A 19,745-nucleotide genomic window follows, 5' to 3' on the forward strand; every position below is an offset into this window, starting at 1 on the left:
GATATATGTGTATGTACATACATACTTTAAAAAAAGGTTCTGCTCTCAGTTATATATTTACTTTTCAAAAGGGAAACATTATCTTTAGGGGTGTAATAGGAGATTTGTCCAACTTAAAAAATCCACATGTCCATCCAGCCTGTCTGTCCCGAACAGACCAGCATTCGAGTGATAAAGGTCGACAAAGTGGGCGTCGCTTTTGTCAATGATCCACTCTTGGGGGAAGGGTAAAATAGTGGACCTGCAGGGTCCAGCCCTGCAAATTTCCAGGATAAAGAACATTTTTAAGTGTTAAATTTATGTCAAAATACACGCGTTGAACCATTTTTGCCATAGTTACGGCCAAATGTATAGATGTCAAGATTTATGTACATATATCCAAGATTATGTAACAATCTGTGAAGAAATTTTCTAAACTTTCCAAAATTGACGTATGGAGAAGATTTGGAACAAGTTTATGCAACAATTTATACAAAAATCATGTGGAGTTTGTAAAACTTTGCGTCAAACTTTATGCAAAAATCTATCTACAAATTTATAAATACAAAAATAAATATGGATAAATTTGAAAATACATAAATGTAGACAAATTTATGAACAAATTTTAAAATATAAAAATATGCACAAATTTATGTCAAAATTTGGACATGAATGACAGATTGTGGACAAATTTATGAAAAAATTCTATCATACACAATTCTGAACAAATTTATGTCTGCATGTATGTACAAATTTGCACATATCTACAAAAAATGAAGATAAATCAATGTCCAAATTTGAATTCACCTGTAATTCGCGGCAGCTTCCTGCCTCCCATCCCGAGCTGGAAATCACTTCCTATCCGTCCCGCAAACTGGGCTCCTAAGGATACTCCAATCACGTGAATTCTATCCAAATCGATGACACCTTCATAGTTGAGCCACTGTATAAAATTGACTGCCCTTTTTGCCGCCGTTTCTATATTATTCTTCGCTATTACATACAACAGGGGTAAGTCGAGAGGTGAAATTACCCGCCCTGAAAGAGCGGACCAATCGACAAAAATAATATTTGGGTTCATCGAGCTCATCTTGTTCTTGATAAAACTTCCTGAAATTAACATATAATGTTTTATGATATTTACAATATCTTGAAGAAACTAAGGTCTTTTGGGGAAGATATGTATGGTCAATGTTAATGAGATATCGAAAAAAGCGGTTTCCATGAATATTTATAATTTTTCAATATATTATCGGACGGTCGCCAAAAGTTGGAATCAGAGTATATATAAATTTGTTAAGGTTCGCGAGACCAAGTAAACTCTTCAGAGCCAAATGTTCCCCGGAATTTAACAAAGCAATATATTCGAAGTTTTAATCCCATGAGTGACATTGAGGAAACTTAAAAAAACATCTCTATTGTCTATCCTTCCCAAACAAGCAGACCATACAAATTTGAAATTTTAGAAATCTTACCACTATTTCCCGTTATATTAACTCTTGTTAGAAACCCATGGATAAGAAAAACTGTTAATTCTCCACGTCTGTAGGGACTCGAATTCAAAGAATTGCTGTCCATGTACCTAATTTCTTCGAGACCACTGCAAAAAAACGAGGAACAATTTTTACTTTCCACATGTAAGGGAGAGCACTCAGAAGGAAGAGGCAACCCTCGTAGGGTTGTAGAGGGAGCGCGACCAAGAGCGTTACGGTTTGTGGTGAAGCGAGTTGAAGGAGAGTGCTACTTACATATAGAGACAGCGAGCGGTTAGAACCCTGTGTCTGCCTGTGAGAGTGAGTAACCAAAGAACAAGTGGAACTTTGGCTCACTGGTTAATAGTTATGGCAATGCTTTTAAGCATGGCTATGTATTTAAGAATGGACCAATGGTGAACGAGAGAGAGCTCAACTGAGCAGTGGCGAAGGGGGTGAGTGCGTATCTTACTCTAGTTATACCGAGTCCTACTCGTGTTATATAAGAGTTATGCGGTGGACTGGAGTCGAATCAGGAAAGTGGTGGTGGCACTGGACAGTAAGTACATACTTAGAGATTTATTTAGGTAAGAGTTATTAGTTAGCAAGAAAGGGGCTTAGAGCCTCTACCTCTGTCCTCAGTGGTAGTGCCAGCCGCTGGCTTGTTAGTAGAGAGAGTAATCATACATACATGTGCATGGAAGTTGACTCGTCGCGAGTCAAGAACATAGTGCTCGGAAATGGGAGCTCGGACGCTCCTTAAATAGTGGGCTGCGGGTATCTCACCCGCATTAACTTAGCTGGCCTTCACGGCCAAGCCAGTCTATGACCTCGTCTAGACTGGTTAATTAATTTAATTAAGTCGACGCGATGGAATTCGCGTTGTGTAGGCTTTCAGCCTTGCACACACTTAAAAATAACGTTACCCTTTTGAAAAATAAATGCACTCTAAATTTTAAATTGAGTTCACTATACTAAATCTACTAGGGTAAAGTTAAATCTTGATCAATTTGACTTTGTACTGGATTTTTGTTTACTTCGTTTAATATCGAATTCGGGGTGCATTTACTTTTCAAAAGCGTGACGTTATTTTTAAGCATGTATTTAATAATCGTGCAATTTCAGGTAAATCACACATAATTTTATAAATATTTATACATTCGGAGGCATATGTTGGAAAACATTGTACAATGGGCCGTCCTTAAATTACGTAAGGCAAAAATATCGGTTTTCTAGACCACCTTTAACATGATTTGCCAGACCCCCTGTCCCACCTTTAACATGTGTAACAGGTACGATATCATTGGAGCCTAGATCCCCCAGCCCCCTCTTGTGTTACCTAATTTATGGACGGCCCCAAAATTGTATTGTATGAATTTATCATGGCTGATACATAAACGGTGATTTCGAGACCCAATACTTTGGTTCCCACGTGGTTTCTATGTACACACCTTTGAGAATTCCTTATGTAGAACTTCACTTCATTCGGATTGAGACTAATTTCAAACGGGAGTAATAAATTTGAACAGCCTGAAAACACACTAAAAGTGAAGCTAACGAAGACAATCCATCCCGGAAAAGAATCCATAGTCGATGTGGAAGCAATTAATCTGCATACTTAATAATTTGGAGACAAATCGTAACTCGTAAGGTGTCTTATTTTTTGGTAATGATTAAGGGGTTGTTTTATTCATCACCAAGGGAAAACATGTCAAAAACTACTGCACGCACATATGTATCATTAAAAATTGAACATTTTTATTATTTGAAAGTAAGATTTTTGTAAGTACTAAATTTTTCTCACATTATTAATTTGGAGGGTGACGATTAAGGAGAAGTTTTATGTATTTATTGCGGATGAAGAAAAATCAGAGCTCATGATCCAAACACAGGTGACGTCGTTGTTACTAAAAAAAACTTGAGTAATCTTGTATAAAAATTTTGAATAATTTTTCTTTAATTTTTCTTTCATTACCAAAAACCTATGCGTACAGCTTTGCTTAGCCCGAACCAGGATTGATTAGTAAACCTATGTTTGTCAGAATATTATACTGTTTTTCACTAATTCGTGCATTAACTAACGTCACTTCAAGTGACTCACTTGGTAGTATTGCTTGGCACCAAATACCACGAGCAGTGGAGGCTGTTCGTATATAAATTTCGAAATTCAACCCTCCTAAATTCTAATCCAAATTTATTTTTCGACTCTACACTAAATTTTAGCTTAACATATAAACTCTTTGAAATCGGTATTAGTAGCCCTTCTGGTTATTTTTTGTACATCTTTCACTCCATTTAATTTCAGAGGAAGCAATTGAAGTATCACCGTTCCGAATTTCGGCTTTTTACGACAAGTTCTGAAAATCGATATGGGGCCCACAACGGGTCCCGGCTTTAAAACCAACTACTAATAGTAGTTGGTACCGGTCATTATGGGGAAATTTTTGTCGATTGCGAATTATTCGCAATCGTCGCTGCAAAATTGCAGCTTCTTTAACCAATTCCAAAAACCCCACTGGGTCCTCCTGGCAAAAAAATCTTAAAGTTTACTTTACATTTATTAAGCTAATCTAACCCTGCAGGACCACGCCAACTTTTAGTCGTCTACGCCCGTTTTCCAAACCAATGGGGGTGACCAGTGTGTGCAAAAAGTCAGCCTTGTTGCTATTTGTTGCTATTTGCCTATTTGCCTTTTTGCGTGCCTTTTTGAACTGTATAGAAAACGCAATGAATAGCTTTCACTTTAATTTTATTTCTTCTCATCTCGCCAATTCAAGTATGACCAATTTCTCGAATATCAGTTACCAATTTTTAAAATAGCTACTTTTAACGGTATGGGTCACCCCCTAGGCTACTCTGGTTCCACTTTGTTCGCTTTTAACTTGATATACTTCCATACGAGACCATTAAGTATCACCATACCGAATTTCATCTTTTTAAGACAATTTATAAAAATCGGTATGGGCCACCCCCTAGGATCGCTCCACATAAAAATTTTACTAATTTAACTTCATATTATTTCATTAGGAGCTATTAGAAACGTCAATGGTAAATTTCAGCTCAATTAAATGATTTTCAAAAATCGATATGGGTCACCCCCTCGGGTCCCTCCAGATAAAAAATTTGACCAATTTCATTTAATGTTCTTCCTTAAACCCCATACGCAACCTATCTACCAAATTTCAACTCGATATGACGATTTTGACAAATCAGTATGGGTCACCCCCTAGGGTCTTTCAAAATAAAATTTTTTCCAACTTAAATTCATACTCTTTCATTAAACACCATTAGCAACCTCAGTGCCAAATTTCTGCCTTCTATGACAATTTTGAAATTTTGATGCATAATACCCCATCCACCTATATGACCCCCACTGGTCAACCACTTGACCGATTTCGCCCATCTTCGAACTTAACTCCTCATTTGCCCCATACTACATGTGTAGCAAATTTCAAGTCGATAGGATGAGTTTAACGAGAGTTATCGTAAGACGGACAGACGGACGGACGGACGGACGGACGGACGGACATGATGGTTCCATAAGCCCTGACTCGGGCTAAAAATTTTTACCAATTTCACTTCATATTCTTCCATTAGGAGCCAGTAGCAACCTCTGTACCAAATTTCAGCTTTCTACGACCATTTTTTGTAATTTTGGTGCATGATACCCCACCCACTCCGATGACCCCCACTGCTCAACAACTTGACCGATGTCGCCCATCTTCGAACTCGTTTCCAAACGTTGTCCAGTATGCATATGGTAAAAACTTCAAGTCAATCGGTTACCTCGTTCGAGAGTTATCGAAAGACAGACAGACAGACAAGCAGACAGGCAGACAGACAGACAGACAGAGGACATGACAATTACATAAGCCCTGGTTCGAGCTAAAAATTGGAGTGTGCGTAACTATGTGTATACCTCCGCCGGTGACGATTTGTCTCCAAGTAAGTGACACTGGGGATTATAATATTTCGATTCTTTTGTACACTCTGAAATATAATGTTACCCTTTTTGAAAGTGAATGCACGCTGAATTCTAAATTAATAAGCTGTTCAACATCCAGCGTAAACTTTACTCTGGATTAAGTCAATTTTACTCTGGATTTAGGTAGAGTAGAATGGTTTAAACAATATTGAATTCAACCTTTCAAGAGGGTAACACTATTTTTAAGGTGGTAAACTCTTAACTCGAAGTAGCGAGAAATTCTCAGGCAGAATTTTCCGATACGAAAAATTATTTGTACAAGTTGACTTTGCCAAGCCTGACTGCAAACTAAAATTTACATATCACCGTTGTCAAATTCGTGTCGTGTTTTTCGATTGATAGTGATAGAGAGTATTGGCTTCTTGCAATAAATATGTGAAACTGGTTTGGGAAAAAAACTTGTCGAAAGGTTAATACATTAAGAAATCCGGTTATAGCGTTACTCAACCAGCTCTGGTGATATGGTTTTTTACCGTGTTGGTGGTGGTGTGCTTCCGTATGGTTATTCAGTACCACTGAGCAGATGGTAGGTTATTTCCATACTTGACCAAGTTGTCACCTATCGGTGGCGTACATATGTTCACTATTCCCATAGAGTCGCATACCGTCATTAACAAAATGGCTGATGCAACGACATATTTGGTATTTCGATAGGATATCATAATTATTCATAGAATTTACATATTTTTGGCCGCTCATTTTGAATCTTATAAAGAATTCTGACCTTTGACCTGTCAGTGACATTCAAAATTGACGAAGCGGAAATTGTCCGTGGATACTTTTGACATTTGATTACGAAGTTCTGAATTCTAAAAGTTATGATATCATATCGAAATAAAAAATATGTCGTTGCACCAGCAATTTTGTTACATACTGTATGCGACTCTATACGGGTAGTATAACTATACACTCTTAGCAAAACGGTATTGAATCTTCACCAAACGGAGTGCATATATGACTTAACCGGAGCGGTGATAACGGGCAACACCGCATAGTGAAAAATATACACAATTTTGTTGTGATGAAAACTCATCACTTGGAATCAAACTATTACCAACCCGGGGAGAAATTATCATCAAATCAATACCATCGCGGAGTGTACATATGACTTCACCACTTTGCTAAGAGTGTATGTACATATTCGCGCAGTGCATATTTTTGTATGTACAGCTACGTACGTCGAATGTTTACTCATGTATCTACATACCCATGTAAATACATAAATATTTAAAAATGTCAATTGTTATTTAACAAAGAGTGAAAAATATTTTTACGAAATAACTAATGATCTCTATACGCGAAACCTTTCACAAGTGCATATTCATATTGAGAATTTTGTAAGCTTTTACTATATATCGTTTTTAAAAGTGGAAGAAATTCGGATTTGTACATTTCTTAAACAGTTGTGAGAAATGTAGCAATGGATAATTTAATGATCAATAAAATCTCAGCAGGTATTAATTTAATGATTAATTGCGTAATATAAAAATAATAATTTTTAAAAGTACATGGGTGCATTCACTTTTTACATGCAAATTTGGTAGGCATAAATTTGTAATTTGGTAAAATTAACTAAATAAATCAATTCCTACGTAAAAATTAGGCCATGCATTTTGTCAATTCCTCCGTCAGTACATACATATTTATATGTTTTGTTCTGTCGCAAGTGGTCGAGCAACAAGTATTACATATGTACATTCATTCCAATACGAATCACAAATGTACATATCATCCCTCTATATTATTCCTACTATATGTATGAAAGGTACAATCCTTTACTTGCTGAACAACTCTGAACCCCTCCAATAAGTTCAACGATATGGGTAGCATATATTCATGCAGTGCATAAATACGTACATATGTATGAACAGCGATATACATACATACATACATAATATGTATGTCAAAATTTGTCCGTTAGAATATAGAATATCAGTGGTTATCTATTTAACAAAGAGTGAAAGATATTTTTCCGACATAACTGATCCAGAAACGTTAAATTTCCACTTTACGTACATACATACATATGTACAAAAACTTGTTCATTAATTTAAATTGTTCATTGAAATTTGCAAAAGTAATATTGAAAAGTACCAATTCCATGAAGTAAATTAAGCATTTGATTACTTATAAGTTCTATTTAATACTGACGTTGACTTGATTATTACTATTTTCTGAATTATTTATCTAGTTTTCCGGTGATCAAAGTGTTGTTTCCGGACTAATTGTTTAACTCGGAGAACTTAATTCTATTTACCCCGACATTTCGTAAGTAAATATATATCTACGTTTTTATGTTTCCCAAGAGGAAATAATTTCGCATTGGTCTTTTCTGCATATGTTTATCAGGGGGTAGACATGTATCTAAGTATTTACGCAAAATACATGAAATATTTATTTAGAAATTTATGAAAAAACTGCTAAAAACTTTTGCGAAAAAAGATAATAAAAATAAGAATTATCGCAAAACCTATATTTTTAAATTTAATGATGAGGTCTTTTTTTATCCGACTTCTTGGAGTAAGATAATTATGTCATATTAAATAGTAGAAAAATTTACAAAATATATATCCATACTTTTTAAAACAATATCGAAAATAAATATGCATGTAACTACGCATTTATGTACAAAATAAAAATAGTAGCAGAAATATTTACAAATATTTCGTCTGTAAAGCTAGAAATATGGATAAATAGTTTGAAATTTTGCAATCTGCTTTTTTTAATCCATTGTACTTACGATAGACAATCGGTCGTCATCAAATGAAAAGGTTAAAATAAATACATATCCATCCTCTGGTATTTTACGCTTAATATACTATTCTAGTTCCCAATTTGAATTTTGCTAATCTCACAAAATAACTCTTATCCAACAGTTCTTCACCACAAAATGTCCACCAACGAAATGAACGAATTGATGAGAAACTTTCCCTCTATGAGACCCTCTACCTGCACAATTAATAACCGTGCGCAGTTAAATGCAGCGCTGGCGATGGAAAAATGTAATATCGAAACCCCCGTCGTTACAAAGGACAAGATTAAACTCTGCACGAACAAAGACCGGCACATTCTTGGGCAAGTACAATACATCCAACAAAACAAGACACGGTCCCCCTTGACGCAAACTATTGTGCGGACGGCGACCACAACGCTGCATAGCCTTCCCGAAAATTACTCCGGAAATTTCGACTTATCCGAAGCAAACCGGGTGGGATTGGCGACATTGGCGAAAAATCGGAATACCGTTCTCTGAGGAAAGTTTCTTCTTTGTCGGACGATTGCGGAAGCGTCGAAAGTCGTTCCGATTGAAACCGTGGTGGAAGATCCGATCGGAAAGTTGGGGATGAGGTTGGCGTTGTATAATTATTCGGTGGAGTGTTCCGGTTCCACTACGGATTTTCAGGAGGTTCTACCCCTCGGGATGTTTCTGGTGGTGAGAAATCCCTGGTTTAAGTCTACCGCGAGTGGGGGACTTGCTCTCAGATGTGATAATCCAGCCGAGGTGGATTTTATGAGTGAAAAGGAGTTGTCTAGACGCTTCCCAGGTTAGTATGGAATAATTTAAGTTCTCATTAACCTCTTCACGACGAAGTACACACATTTTATTTCCCGTTGACGACGGAATACACAAATGTGTGTACTCCATAAATTATGAAATTTCTCAAAAATAATAAAATTTTTTAGTATTTAGTGGAAAACTCGGTGGCAGAATTGTATTTTTTAAATATTTTTCTTCACAAATCACAAAGTTAGTAATTTTGTCTTAACAGACTAATATTAAAAACTGAACTTTTTGTACTTTTCGTCAACAAGTGAAAAATTTGTAACTGGTTAACAATTTTAATTGGTCGCAATTATCTGGATGTGAAGTTAGTAATACAAATCACACTTAATCCAGCAATAAACATTTGTGTATCTCGAAGAAATATAAGAATTTTTAAATTTCGGGTTTTCGAAAGTTGCAATTTCATTAAACTAATTGGTATCAGCAGACCAAGAGCAGCTCATTTATCTTTTACGATTCTTCGTATTAAATTAGCACTTTATAGATAAATAAAGTGATGTTTTTAACTGATTGTCCCACCTTTATTCCAGATCTGACATGGAACGCACCAATTCCATTTCCTTTCCAACATCTTGTACCCTTTTGGGATCAATATTCTACTGATCAAGACCGATTCAAGAATTTGAAAACTTTGGGCAACAAAGCATTCGTCTCCAAAAGATACACTGACGCTGACCGCTTTTACAGTTTGGCGTTGGAGTATTCCAAAGACGATGAACAGAAGGTGATAATATTTAGCAACCGATCTGCCGTCTGTTTAGCGTACGACTGCCTCGGACAAGCCCTTGTCTGGACGGAGAGGGGATTAGAATTGGATAAAACCAACGAAAAGTGTCTTTATCGCAATCGAAGGCATTAATCGGGTTGAATAAAGCAGAGCAAGCGGTCCAATGTGGATCGTGTACGAAAATTATATGGTGATGAGGACCACGAAACCGGTGAAGGAACGGGACGAGCTTCTAGTTAATTATGTTAACTCAACTCAGGATTTCGAGGAGAGAGTGGAATTTTTTGAATCGCATGGTTAGAAATTTGATATTTTGATTAAACTCGTGGTGTGCACACTCTAAATAAAAAGAAGTAAAATTTACTCAAGGTTGAGTAGAAAAGAGGAGGATCCCGATCAACAAAAGCTATCACTTTTACGCAAAAGTCATACAGTTAAATTGCAGCAACTGATGGCCGGCAAAAATCCGTGAAAAGATACTAGATATTTAACGTAAAATAAACTGTCAATATTGCATAGAATTGACAGTCATATTCATGTAATTTAGCCTCAAGAATATTGCGTACAAATAACCGTCAAATTAATGCAATTTAGAGCGTAGAATATTGCGCAAAAGAAACAAATAATTTGATGCAAAACTTGCAGTTAAACTCCATGCAATTACTGCAGTCAAATAACACGAATTATTAATTTTTATCAAAATCATTTATTTCATAGCAAAAATTATATTGTTACATTATACAATGGAATGCAAATGTTTTCATCTATTTTATCCGACGGGAGTAACCAACATTTCTTATCAATATCATTAATACCTATTATGGTTACGCTATTTGATAATTTGCTAACTTTAATTATTCCTAAAATTTTACTTTCACACGGACAAGTGAACAAGTTGTCCGAGTGTTTGAATTTTCTACAATTTATATGTTTTTTATCTTTACTTATACTACTTATAACAACTACTTTCCCATCCTTTAATATAAAGCAATGATCCTTTCCGTTCGATTTTATAATACAGTGTCTATTTAAATTCACAGGGGACTGGTACTTATGATTTTCTCTCTCAGCAGTGCGATTCACAGTTTGCTCAAAAGGTTTATAGTGAGCTCGTAGCGAGCGCTTTATTACTTGCATATTATTTTCGAAATCGAAAGCACTAAAAGAATCTAACGGGCCATGCTTTAAAGCGTCATCACTAATATGTATAAGAGAATGCATATTATATGATAAGAACTCTTCTTCATATAAATTGGGAACATTTTTAACAAACTTCAATAAAAGCTGTCGTGCATAATCGTTCCAATTATTTGCTTGCGCCTTGGTAGTTATAAGAATCGTGACTGCTACGCAAAGATTTAAAAAATGTGTATACTTTTTCGGCGACAATAATCCTTTTAAAGCGACGGGTCCTGTATAAAGAAGAAAAGTTCTAAACTCTGTCGCTTTCCACATATCTAACTCTTTTACTGACCTCGGCTTACGACAAAATTCTTTAGGGCAACTATGCGAAAATAATACTAATTTACTTGATAAAGTTGAAATATCACGAGAAGATAATTTAAATGGCAATGGACCTTTTACCCAACTTCTTAATAGTTTTCTAACCACACCTAAGCAAATGAGGTGCATGTAGTCAAGAGGAACCGAAGAAATCACCAAAATTTTAAGCTCCGTAAACGGGGAAATGCCTACATGGTGGTGTTTATCTTTTTGAACATAAAAATCTTGATCTGTCCTAAGTGGACTATCGAATGTTCTGAAAATTACACGTCCCTTCCAGAAACCTGGATCTATACATTTCTCGCATCCATTGTATGCATTATGACTTTTACATTGCTTTAAAAAACTCCTGGCTGGCGCATCAGCTATTATTTTTGAAACCTTACAAAATATTTTCAAATTATTGTAACTAATCCCAACTCGCAAACTTTTTAACTCTGCTATCAAATCCATCAAGTATTCGTCAATACTTTCTGGTTTTGTCTTGCCATAAAATAAACCCACGACAAATACGCCGTACGTACTTTCTTCACACTTTGCTTGAATTGGCCAAAACTGGTTACTGTTACTCTTAGAAATGGGCAATCCATCAAAACTAAATATAAGGTTTAATTTAATTTCGCTACCAGAAGCAAGAATACAATTGGAATCTATTTGCCGTTTTATATTTTGAATAACATCAAAGTGTGCATATTGACCCTGACCGATAGTTTTCATAGAGTATTTAATTGAGTTTTTAAGCAATGTCCTACTATCCAATGGAAGAAATCTAAATTCTTGATAAAAGTTAAATATGCGTAGAAGATCGTTTAAAGCTACTCCCGTTATGTTATGTCGAAGCGACCAGTCCCTCAAGTCCCGTGTTAAATCTAAAATATTTCTATTATTTTCTACTACACCATTGTCGCTTAGTGAATCGGAAACTAATGGCTCGTCACTATTATGGATAACATTACTGCTTCTATCATTATTGCTAATATTACTACCTGAATCGCTATCCTCAACGACAGAATCACATATATCTAAATTTACAAGATTATTACTAATAGCAGGTATGTTTTTTGCACGAGTGAGATTCTCTCTAACCCGTTTTGCAATTATTCGCCTAATGTTTCTCGGTGATTTTCCATCTCGATACTTTTTGAAGAACGAAACCAATTCATTGCTGCAGTTTGAATTATATCATCGGTGGGAATACGGCCGCTGGGATTTTTGGGATCGGGAACGGACTCAACTGTAAAGACGTTTCGCACGGTTTCTGAAATTTGCAATCCAATTAAACATTAAATAGAGACCAACAATTAGAAAATTTTCTTCATTTTAGAATATATTTTAGCACCTTTTACGACTTCCAATAGTTTTAGGTTTTTCATCGATGTCTTGTTTCCTTTACCCGTAAAATTAATTCGCCTGCCAAATTCATTCGTAAATAATTTTTTCAAGATTTTTCTAGTGCTCGCCTCGATCTGTGTCGCAGTTGAAAATGCCAAATATTCAACCTAGTATCAAATATAAGAAAAAACATTAAAGTTTAATTATGCATGTAAAATATCTCGATTAAATCGTACCAGTAATTCGCGATTTGAATCCACCTCGAGCCAAGATTCAAACTCCGCCAGTGCTACCTCGTTGTCGAGGGGTAATTTTGGAATGGCACTGAAATTGGGAGCCTTCCTACCATCCGGCCTTTGTTTCACATTAATCAGTAAAGCCTTAATGTCTTTAATGTCTTCAGCCTGCTTTTCCAACAAAGTTAGCACACTTTGCGTTGTCCCTGCAACGTGATTACAAAACGTTAACATAATATATCAATTTTAATAAAATTATTTTGCTTGTACTAACTTGAAATCAACAGCCGTAAATCATTTAACTCCTGCGAATTTACAACAACAAAAGAGGTGTCTCCAGTTTCACCTTGATTTCCTACTTGTAGATTGCTTTGCTCTTCAGTTTCGGGAATTATTTCAGGAATGCTCAATGGTTGGTCTAAAAAGTATCACCATAATGATTAGTATAAAATATTTGTGGCAGTATCATAAGCCTACCCAGCTCCAAATTATCCAGAAGTGAGCCAGACGGAGGACTGTTTTTGTTCGCGTCGCTATCCTCCTCATCGGATGAAGACGTTACATCCCCTCGTGTGCTGCTGGGCTGAATATCGGGAATTATCTTCTTGCTCCTTAATCTGCTTTCTGGTTCTGTTTCACTTTCCAAGTTGGAAGTGTCCTCGGCTACTTGAAGTTTTTTTGTCGCAACTTCATAATCATCTAAAATAATGATATTTGTTAGTAAGTGTAAAATAATTGGAATGACTTCTCATAATTTGAATTAAATAGCTATTTACCGTAATTCCCAATAATCCTGGCGTAGCTAACTCTTCCCCACTTGACATCAGGAATAGCAGTGCCCTTTTTTATCAAATTTCTAATACTTGGCCCAGAGTTTGGTGGCCAGAGACAAACTTTCTCTGCGGGGATAACCCAGTGACTTAGAACAAGCTCCACAGGCACTGAATTGTATTTATCAGGGGGGAATTCAATTATGTAATATTTTTTTGGCGACATTGAGACAACAGATAAATTAACAGGGAATTAAATTAACAGGGAATTTACGAGACTGCGAGGGTGGGAGAGAAAAGGAAATACCACGCTTCTCTTAGATTCAAACTCTCGCGCGTTGCCTGTCTCTTCGCACCCACCATTCATTGCGTATAAATTGCATGATTTTAACGCCTCATGTAATGTGGGTATTGACGAGATATTGGTGCGGTATTTTTACGCAATATCTCAGCACGTTTGGGTGCAATAATTTTTCAACCATAGGTTACAGTTTTTTAATGCAAATTTAGCATGTCTCACGGTGCACACCAAACTTAGCACAAAATTTATGCAATAATCACGCCTTTTTTGTTTGTTAAAAATTTTCACCATGGATGCGTTACTTTGACGCAAAAGTAATAATTTTTGTTGATCGGGATACAACCAAAAGGTAAAAGTTATCTAACCGGTGTGCAAAATTTGTCCAAATTTGTGGAAGATTTGACCAAATTTTGCAAAATTTGTCCAAATTTGTGCCAAATTTATCAAACCGGTGTGCAAAATTTGTCAAATTTGTGACAAATTTATCCAACGGGTGGATTAATTATGCACAGCGGTTGATAAATTTTACCTGTTGGTTGTGTCATCCTCTTTTTTCTACTCAACTTGGAGTAAATGTTACTTATTTTTTTAGAGTGCACGCAATTGAATATTTTAAGAAAAAAAGTTATAAAAATTAAAAATTATTTATACTTGCAGAATTTGAATGTGCCTGTACTCTCTGTACGTTGGAGCACGAAGAATCCACAACCTCAAGAAATCTTCGAACTAAGACAATGCAGGAATTACAACTTTTTAGCGACCATGACTACCTTACATATCCCGCAAAAGTTAAGAAGGCTTTAAAGCTTGTAAAAACTTTGCAAGGTTTGGGCAAGTCTGACCCAGCTTATAATGTTTGTCTTTTGCACAAATCCATTCGAATTTTGACTGTATGTCTTTATGAGAATGGAAATTATGGGAAATGTGCAGACCTCCTGGAGAAATGTATTTCTGTCGCGGAAACCGTGGGAGAAGGCGTTCCCGGATTCACGCTTAGGATTAATTTGATTCGATGCTGGATGGAAATGAAGAATATTTTAGAGTTGAAGAAACAGTTGGATATTTTGAAGAAACATGCACTTTGTTGGTTTGGATCCCTAGATGCCATTTCCATTCTTGATGAAGATATGGTCGTAGATTTGGAAGAATTAGGAATTAAGGTTTTTGATTAATTGTAATTAAAATTAAAATTACTAAAAATAAAATATTCTTCGTCGAGTCGGCCAACGTCAACTCATGGTAGTGTTTCTCACGGGTCGGGTTCTTGCAAATCCGAAACCCGAACCCGAACCCGGTACCACTGATCCGAAACCCGAGGCCAACCCGAACCCGAAGAACCCGTACCCGTTTGCAGGGACCCGAACCCGAACCCGAACTGGCGGTTCAAATCCGAAACCCGAACCTGAAAACCCGAAAATATTTTTAATTTTAAGGCATGGGCTGAATTTGTACTTAAAAATTATTTAAAAGCTTAAAAATCAACAATATTTATAATATTTCAAAAACTGCCCCAGAATGGCTTTCCGAGACCTTTAGAAATTTGAAAATCAGTCCAAAATTGGATAATTGTTTCCAGTTTGACGTTTCCAATATTATTACTTATGTAATTAGGTATGATTCAGGTAATTGCATAGCAAAATTAGGATAAAAAGTCGATTTCTTTAATAGTTCGCACCATAACACTAATTGAATCAGGCTCTTGTAAATCGTTTACCTTTTTGGAAACCATTGAAATTAAACGAATTTAAGACAACTAGAAATTGGAATTACTTACTTCAGTATTGCAACCGCTGAAGAACATGTAGTTCAACAATTTTTCTAATATCTTTTTGTGATATCGATCCAAAAAGTTTGAGGTTCTTAATCCGTACCCGAACCCGACCCGAACCCGAAATTTTGACATGACATTTTTCGGACCCGAACCCGAACCCAAAAGTTTCGGGTTCTTAAATTTCGTATCCGAAGCAGAACCCGAACCCGAACCCGAACCCGAAACCCGAAGTAAGGACCCGAACCCGTGAGAAACACTAACTCATGGGAAGAAAACGAGACAACATTTTTTTAACTAGCGGGTCAGCTTAAGGGGACGTACATACATAATGCATTTGATAAATTTTCGGGAAATTTTGACCCCTACCCTTCTGGCGTGACCTATACGCCCCAAGCTTATAATTAACATGGGGAAGATATAATGCTTTGACGGTATGATAGGTGGTTCAATCCTGGCAGTATGTAAATAAGGATGGTGTATCTACAAGGGAGTCGTGGAAGGTGTTATCACAGATTGTTATATTTTTAACCGGTTTGGGGAAGGTAACACGAAACTATGTAAATATGCAGTCTGCCACTTACATATACTTGAAGTACTGTCTCGGCTTCTCCAAGCCGCTTGAAAATTAAAAAAAAATCAGTGATGACGCGTTCCACCATCCCTTCTAAGACACGTAAATTTCTTGTAAAGATTCGCCCAAATTATACTTGATAATAATTTTATTAAATTATTCGTACATACGTCTTTTGGGGACATCCTAGAGGTCATTAATAGCCCTATTTAAAATGACTACTACAATACTTCCAAGTATATTTAATTATTTTCGACTTATTTATGTGTATATTTAATATCAAAAATTTGTTCAATTTCACGAAAACCATATGAAGTCATTCATAATATTTTTAGAAAATAAATAACAAAACCTGACAAATCATGTTTTACACGGGTCATTCATTCTGCACAAATATTTAAGATACACCTAAATCATTGTAAATCTATATATGTAAATGATAGCAAAGTTTGAAGTGTGTCTTAATCTCCCCAAAAATTGATTTCTTGTCGCAAATTTTACTCGCAAGAAATGTAAAGATGCAACAACCTGCTTCTTTCTGTTCCAGTTCATAGGGCGCGTCGCTAGAGATCGTGCGTATTTTGCGGGTTTTTGTTGGGGTTTTTACCATTTTGTGCATTTCTTGTGCAAGGAGCAAAGGCTGATTCCTATTCCAGTACTAACCAAAATCAATTTGCGTGTAGTTATTTAATATTATTTCAGTACTTTGATTATACGGGTTTTATATATTTAAATTTTTCCCTGGAACTGAACGCAGAGAATAAAGATCGTGAAAGCCGTGTTTAACACCTGCAAGAAAAATAATGAGAAATAAATTATACATGCATGCGTATACAATATATTTAGTATAAAATATGTAGTATAAAATATAATATAACAGAGGTTGGGATGAATATGTATGAGGTCACAAGAGACGAAGCTTTGTTCAGAGTAGATTACCGTAACGGGACAAGGTTAATTTGCTATATGGTTAAAACAAAAAGCGCTTCAGCCAAAGTTACGACGTTGGAAAATTCTAAACAATTAGCGGTTAAAATTAAGCCTTCAAAAGGGCAGGAAGTGTTTTTAGAAACGAAAACGTGTTGCAGGCTTGTACTTCGGACTGGGGGACATCACATCGAGAAAATTGATCATAAAAATTCATATGTACATACGTGAGTAAAATTGTTAAAAATTTCTCAAATTAAGTTCCCCATCCTCTGTAATTATCCCAACTAACTACTTTCTTACCGAAATAACCAAGGAATAATTCATGACGAACATTCCCCGTCCACTCAGCCGGACGGGATAATCTGCCAACTCTTGCTTAATTTGCATTGCAATCAACGGAGATATCGTGGAAGCTGATTGGTCTTTTACAAACGTAGCATCCGATTGATTTAATTTGTTGGAAATCCACTTTTTCAATGTTTCTACCTAATCAAGCGCATTAGGGGTACATATCAGTAAAATGAAATAATGACAGTTTTTTATTCAGTGTGGTCCAAAAGAGTGTTACAATGAGGATTGTAAAGTTAGCCCCAGACTTTTCACTTCACCGTCACTTGTTGCCCTAATCCGAATCTTTGAAAATAAGTTTTATAAAAAATTGTAGAATCAATTTTACAAAATCACAAAGACCGAGTTTGGATCCCCTAATCGTAACAGCTTTTTTGACCCACCCAGTATAACATACTTGGACCACCTACGTATAAACACGATTCCGCCGCGAAGTACAATGTGCCAGCATTAATCACCGTACAAGCCAGGAGCAAAATTCGGTCCATGGTTGACTCGTGGCTCACAAGGTCCATCACGTGGGTTGAATAGTATAACAAAATCGCTACCAAGTGCGGAGTTACCAACCGATCAAAGGCCTCGTTTAAAAGGTCTGATAACACCTTTAAATCTCCATATATTTCCAAAACTTGTGGCAAAACGAGATCCTGTCTTGTTATTAGAACATTACCAAAATATCTACACGGCACCCATAAGCCCATGGCAGCGGTTAGCATGAAATGGTCTACGGCATAAAGTATATGCATTCTGGAGATGGAACTCAGAATGGTTAACAGGCCAAGGGATGTGTCAAAACTGATGTGATGATGATAAGTGTCATTGTTATCTAGCGGTAATAATGTGGAATTTAGATTTGACGAGGTTTTAGAGTACTGTTGGAGATTGGAGTAAAAGTTTGTACGAAAAAGAGGAATATGTTTGGGCGGAAGGGCTTCCATTATTCCATCATAGATTGCGAAGGCTTGCCAAATTATCCTTAAGGAGTAAAGGAATGGAAGGCTGCAAATCTGGAATGATAAAAATAGATTTGCAACGCTAAATAATTTATCCCCGCCTCCGGAAACAATAATAATAATTTGGAATCTTACAATTTTAAGTTGCCAAGAATAAGCAAAATTCCAGAATTCCTTACACCTCATTTGATTCAAGTGAGAGAATATTTTTAAAATTTCTCGTTTCTTGTTTGTCATCGTGTACGCGAAAACTGAGAAGATCCAAAGGGACACAGCGTACCTCAAGGTGTACATGTATTCAACAGGATTGTTTCCTAACGGACGGCGCACTTGGAGAATAAATTTCGCTGCATATCCGAAAAACGCCAAGAGATATGTTATGCTACAGATAAGTTTTGGGAACCAGAAAGAAGTTGCGTCAGATAAAGCGGGACTAATTTTAAATGAGCAGCAGCCAGTGTAGTAACCCCAATTAATTAGTGAGCGAAAAATGTTGGATATGTTAGGAGAAGCTGAATATTTTATGGAGTTTGATTTACTCATCTTAAATTATTTGTCATTGGTCCTTAATAACTTAGAATTCAATTAGTTGTAGAGAGGGCCTGATCAAAATTTCCGAGTTACTAAAATTCTCGAAAATGTTCAAATAATATACTGGTCTCCGTACAATTGATTTGCCAAAAAGCAAAATTAATTGTTGTAATTATAGGCTAATTCAGTGGTTTCAAAAGCCACCCTTGCTTTTGAAACACGCAAGATTAAATTGTGTCATTGAGGATAAGGCGCGGCACTGTCATTGCAAAATGGTAATTAAATATATTAATGAGAAATGCGCGTTTATGTCTACTAAAAGGCATTTAATTTAATTATGACGTCATTTCGTTCAATCATAATTGAATTCTATTAACGTTCCTCAAATAGCAGTGGTGCTCCGGCCTTTAATTTATCTAATTCCATTCTTGAAACTGAACACGAAGAAGGAAAATGGTTAAAATTGTGTATTACGCTTGTGCTAAAATAATTTTATCGGATTAATTACTAAAATACTTTCCATTTAACTGATTGCCAATTAATTTCAATTTACGGAAATAACCATAGAATAAACATTTCTCCTACGCAAAGTCCACAAACTTAATTCACAATGGAACCCTCGTCAGTCCACGGCATGAATCTGTATTACACCAAATCTGTATACAGACCAAACGATGGAAATTAAACCCAGAAAGTCGCACCCCTTCAGGGTTTGGCTGGCGGCTTTCAAATTTTTCCAAATGAAGTTTTAGCATGCATTATATCATTTTT

The 19,745-nt window shown here is 36.1% G+C and overlaps 3 protein-coding genes across 4 annotated transcripts; 1 reads left to right on the top strand and 2 right to left on the bottom strand.

The window, feature by feature from the left end:
- Nucleotides 1–797: 797 nt before the first annotated feature.
- Nucleotides 798–4,431, bottom strand: LOC110854668. Its single transcript, XM_035855404.1, has 4 exons — nucleotides 2,903–4,431; nucleotides 1,455–1,579; nucleotides 984–1,089; nucleotides 798–906 (listed from the first exon to the last, which is right to left on the bottom strand). The coding sequence occupies exons 1-4, from the start codon at nucleotides 3,037–3,039 to the stop codon at nucleotides 888–890; spliced, it is 387 nt and encodes a 128-aa protein (XP_035711297.1). The 5' UTR covers nucleotides 3,040–4,431; the 3' UTR covers nucleotides 798–887.
- A 2,907-nt stretch (nucleotides 4,432–7,338) lies between these two features.
- On the top strand, nucleotides 7,339–15,431 carry LOC118436752. 2 transcript variants are annotated; one of them, XR_004835684.1, is made up of 5 exons: nucleotides 7,339–7,542; nucleotides 7,628–7,704; nucleotides 8,313–8,981; nucleotides 9,532–10,024; nucleotides 14,528–15,431. XR_004835684.1 is itself a non-coding variant. In XM_035855339.1 (4 exons), exons 3-4 carry the CDS (start codon nucleotides 9,892–9,894, stop codon nucleotides 15,040–15,042), a joined length of 648 nt encoding a protein of 215 aa, XP_035711232.1. In that variant the 5' UTR covers nucleotides 7,339–7,704; nucleotides 8,313–8,981; nucleotides 9,532–9,891; the 3' UTR covers nucleotides 15,043–15,431. The 2 variants fall into 2 exon arrangements, 1 of the variants encoding a protein (XP_035711232.1); XM_035855339.1 differs by having other exon boundaries at nucleotides 7,339–7,704.
- On the bottom strand, nucleotides 12,305–14,049 carry LOC110854743. The gene is made up of 6 exons (XM_035855338.1): nucleotides 13,576–14,049; nucleotides 13,277–13,498; nucleotides 13,074–13,217; nucleotides 12,800–13,005; nucleotides 12,571–12,730; nucleotides 12,305–12,489 (listed from the first exon to the last, which is right to left on the bottom strand). The coding sequence occupies exons 1-6, from the start codon at nucleotides 13,793–13,795 to the stop codon at nucleotides 12,329–12,331; spliced, it is 1,113 nt and encodes a 370-aa protein (XP_035711231.1). The 5' UTR covers nucleotides 13,796–14,049; the 3' UTR covers nucleotides 12,305–12,328.
- Nucleotides 15,432–19,745: the final 4,314 nt, after the last annotated feature.

This window comes from Folsomia candida, unplaced genomic scaffold (genome assembly GCF_002217175.1).
Source record: "Folsomia candida strain VU population unplaced genomic scaffold, ASM221717v1 Fcan01_Sc010, whole genome shotgun sequence".
NCBI lineage: Eukaryota > Metazoa > Arthropoda > Collembola > Entomobryomorpha > Isotomidae > Folsomia > Folsomia candida.

Coding starts and splice junctions, on each gene's coding strand:
- LOC110854668 (XM_035855404.1), bottom strand. CDS start 3,039: ATGGATTCTTTTCCGGGATGGATTGTCTTCGTTAGCTTCACTTTTAGT. Junction 1,580..2,902: donor TACATAAGGAATTCTCAAAG/GTGTGTACATAG, acceptor GTTTTTTTGCAG/TGGTCTCGAAGAAATTAGGT. Junction 1,090..1,454: donor TAATATAACGGGAAATAGTG/GTAAGATTTCTA, acceptor TGTTAATTTCAG/GAAGTTTTATCAAGAACAAG.
- LOC118436752 (XM_035855339.1), top strand. CDS start 9,892: ATGTGGATCGTGTACGAAAATTATATGGTGATGAGGACCACGAAACCG. Junction 10,025..14,527: donor GGAATTTTTTGAATCGCATG/GTTAGAAATTTG, acceptor TTATACTTGCAG/AATTTGAATGTGCCTGTACT.
- LOC110854743 (XM_035855338.1), bottom strand. CDS start 13,795: ATGTCGCCAAAAAAATATTACATAATTGAATTCCCCCCTGATAAATAC. Junction 12,731..12,799: donor ATTCAAATCGCGAATTACTG/GTACGATTTAAT, acceptor ATTTGATACTAG/GTTGAATATTTGGCATTTTC. Junction 12,490..12,570: donor ACTATTGGAAGTCGTAAAAG/GTGCTAAAATAT, acceptor TGCAAATTTCAG/AAACCGTGCGAAACGTCTTT.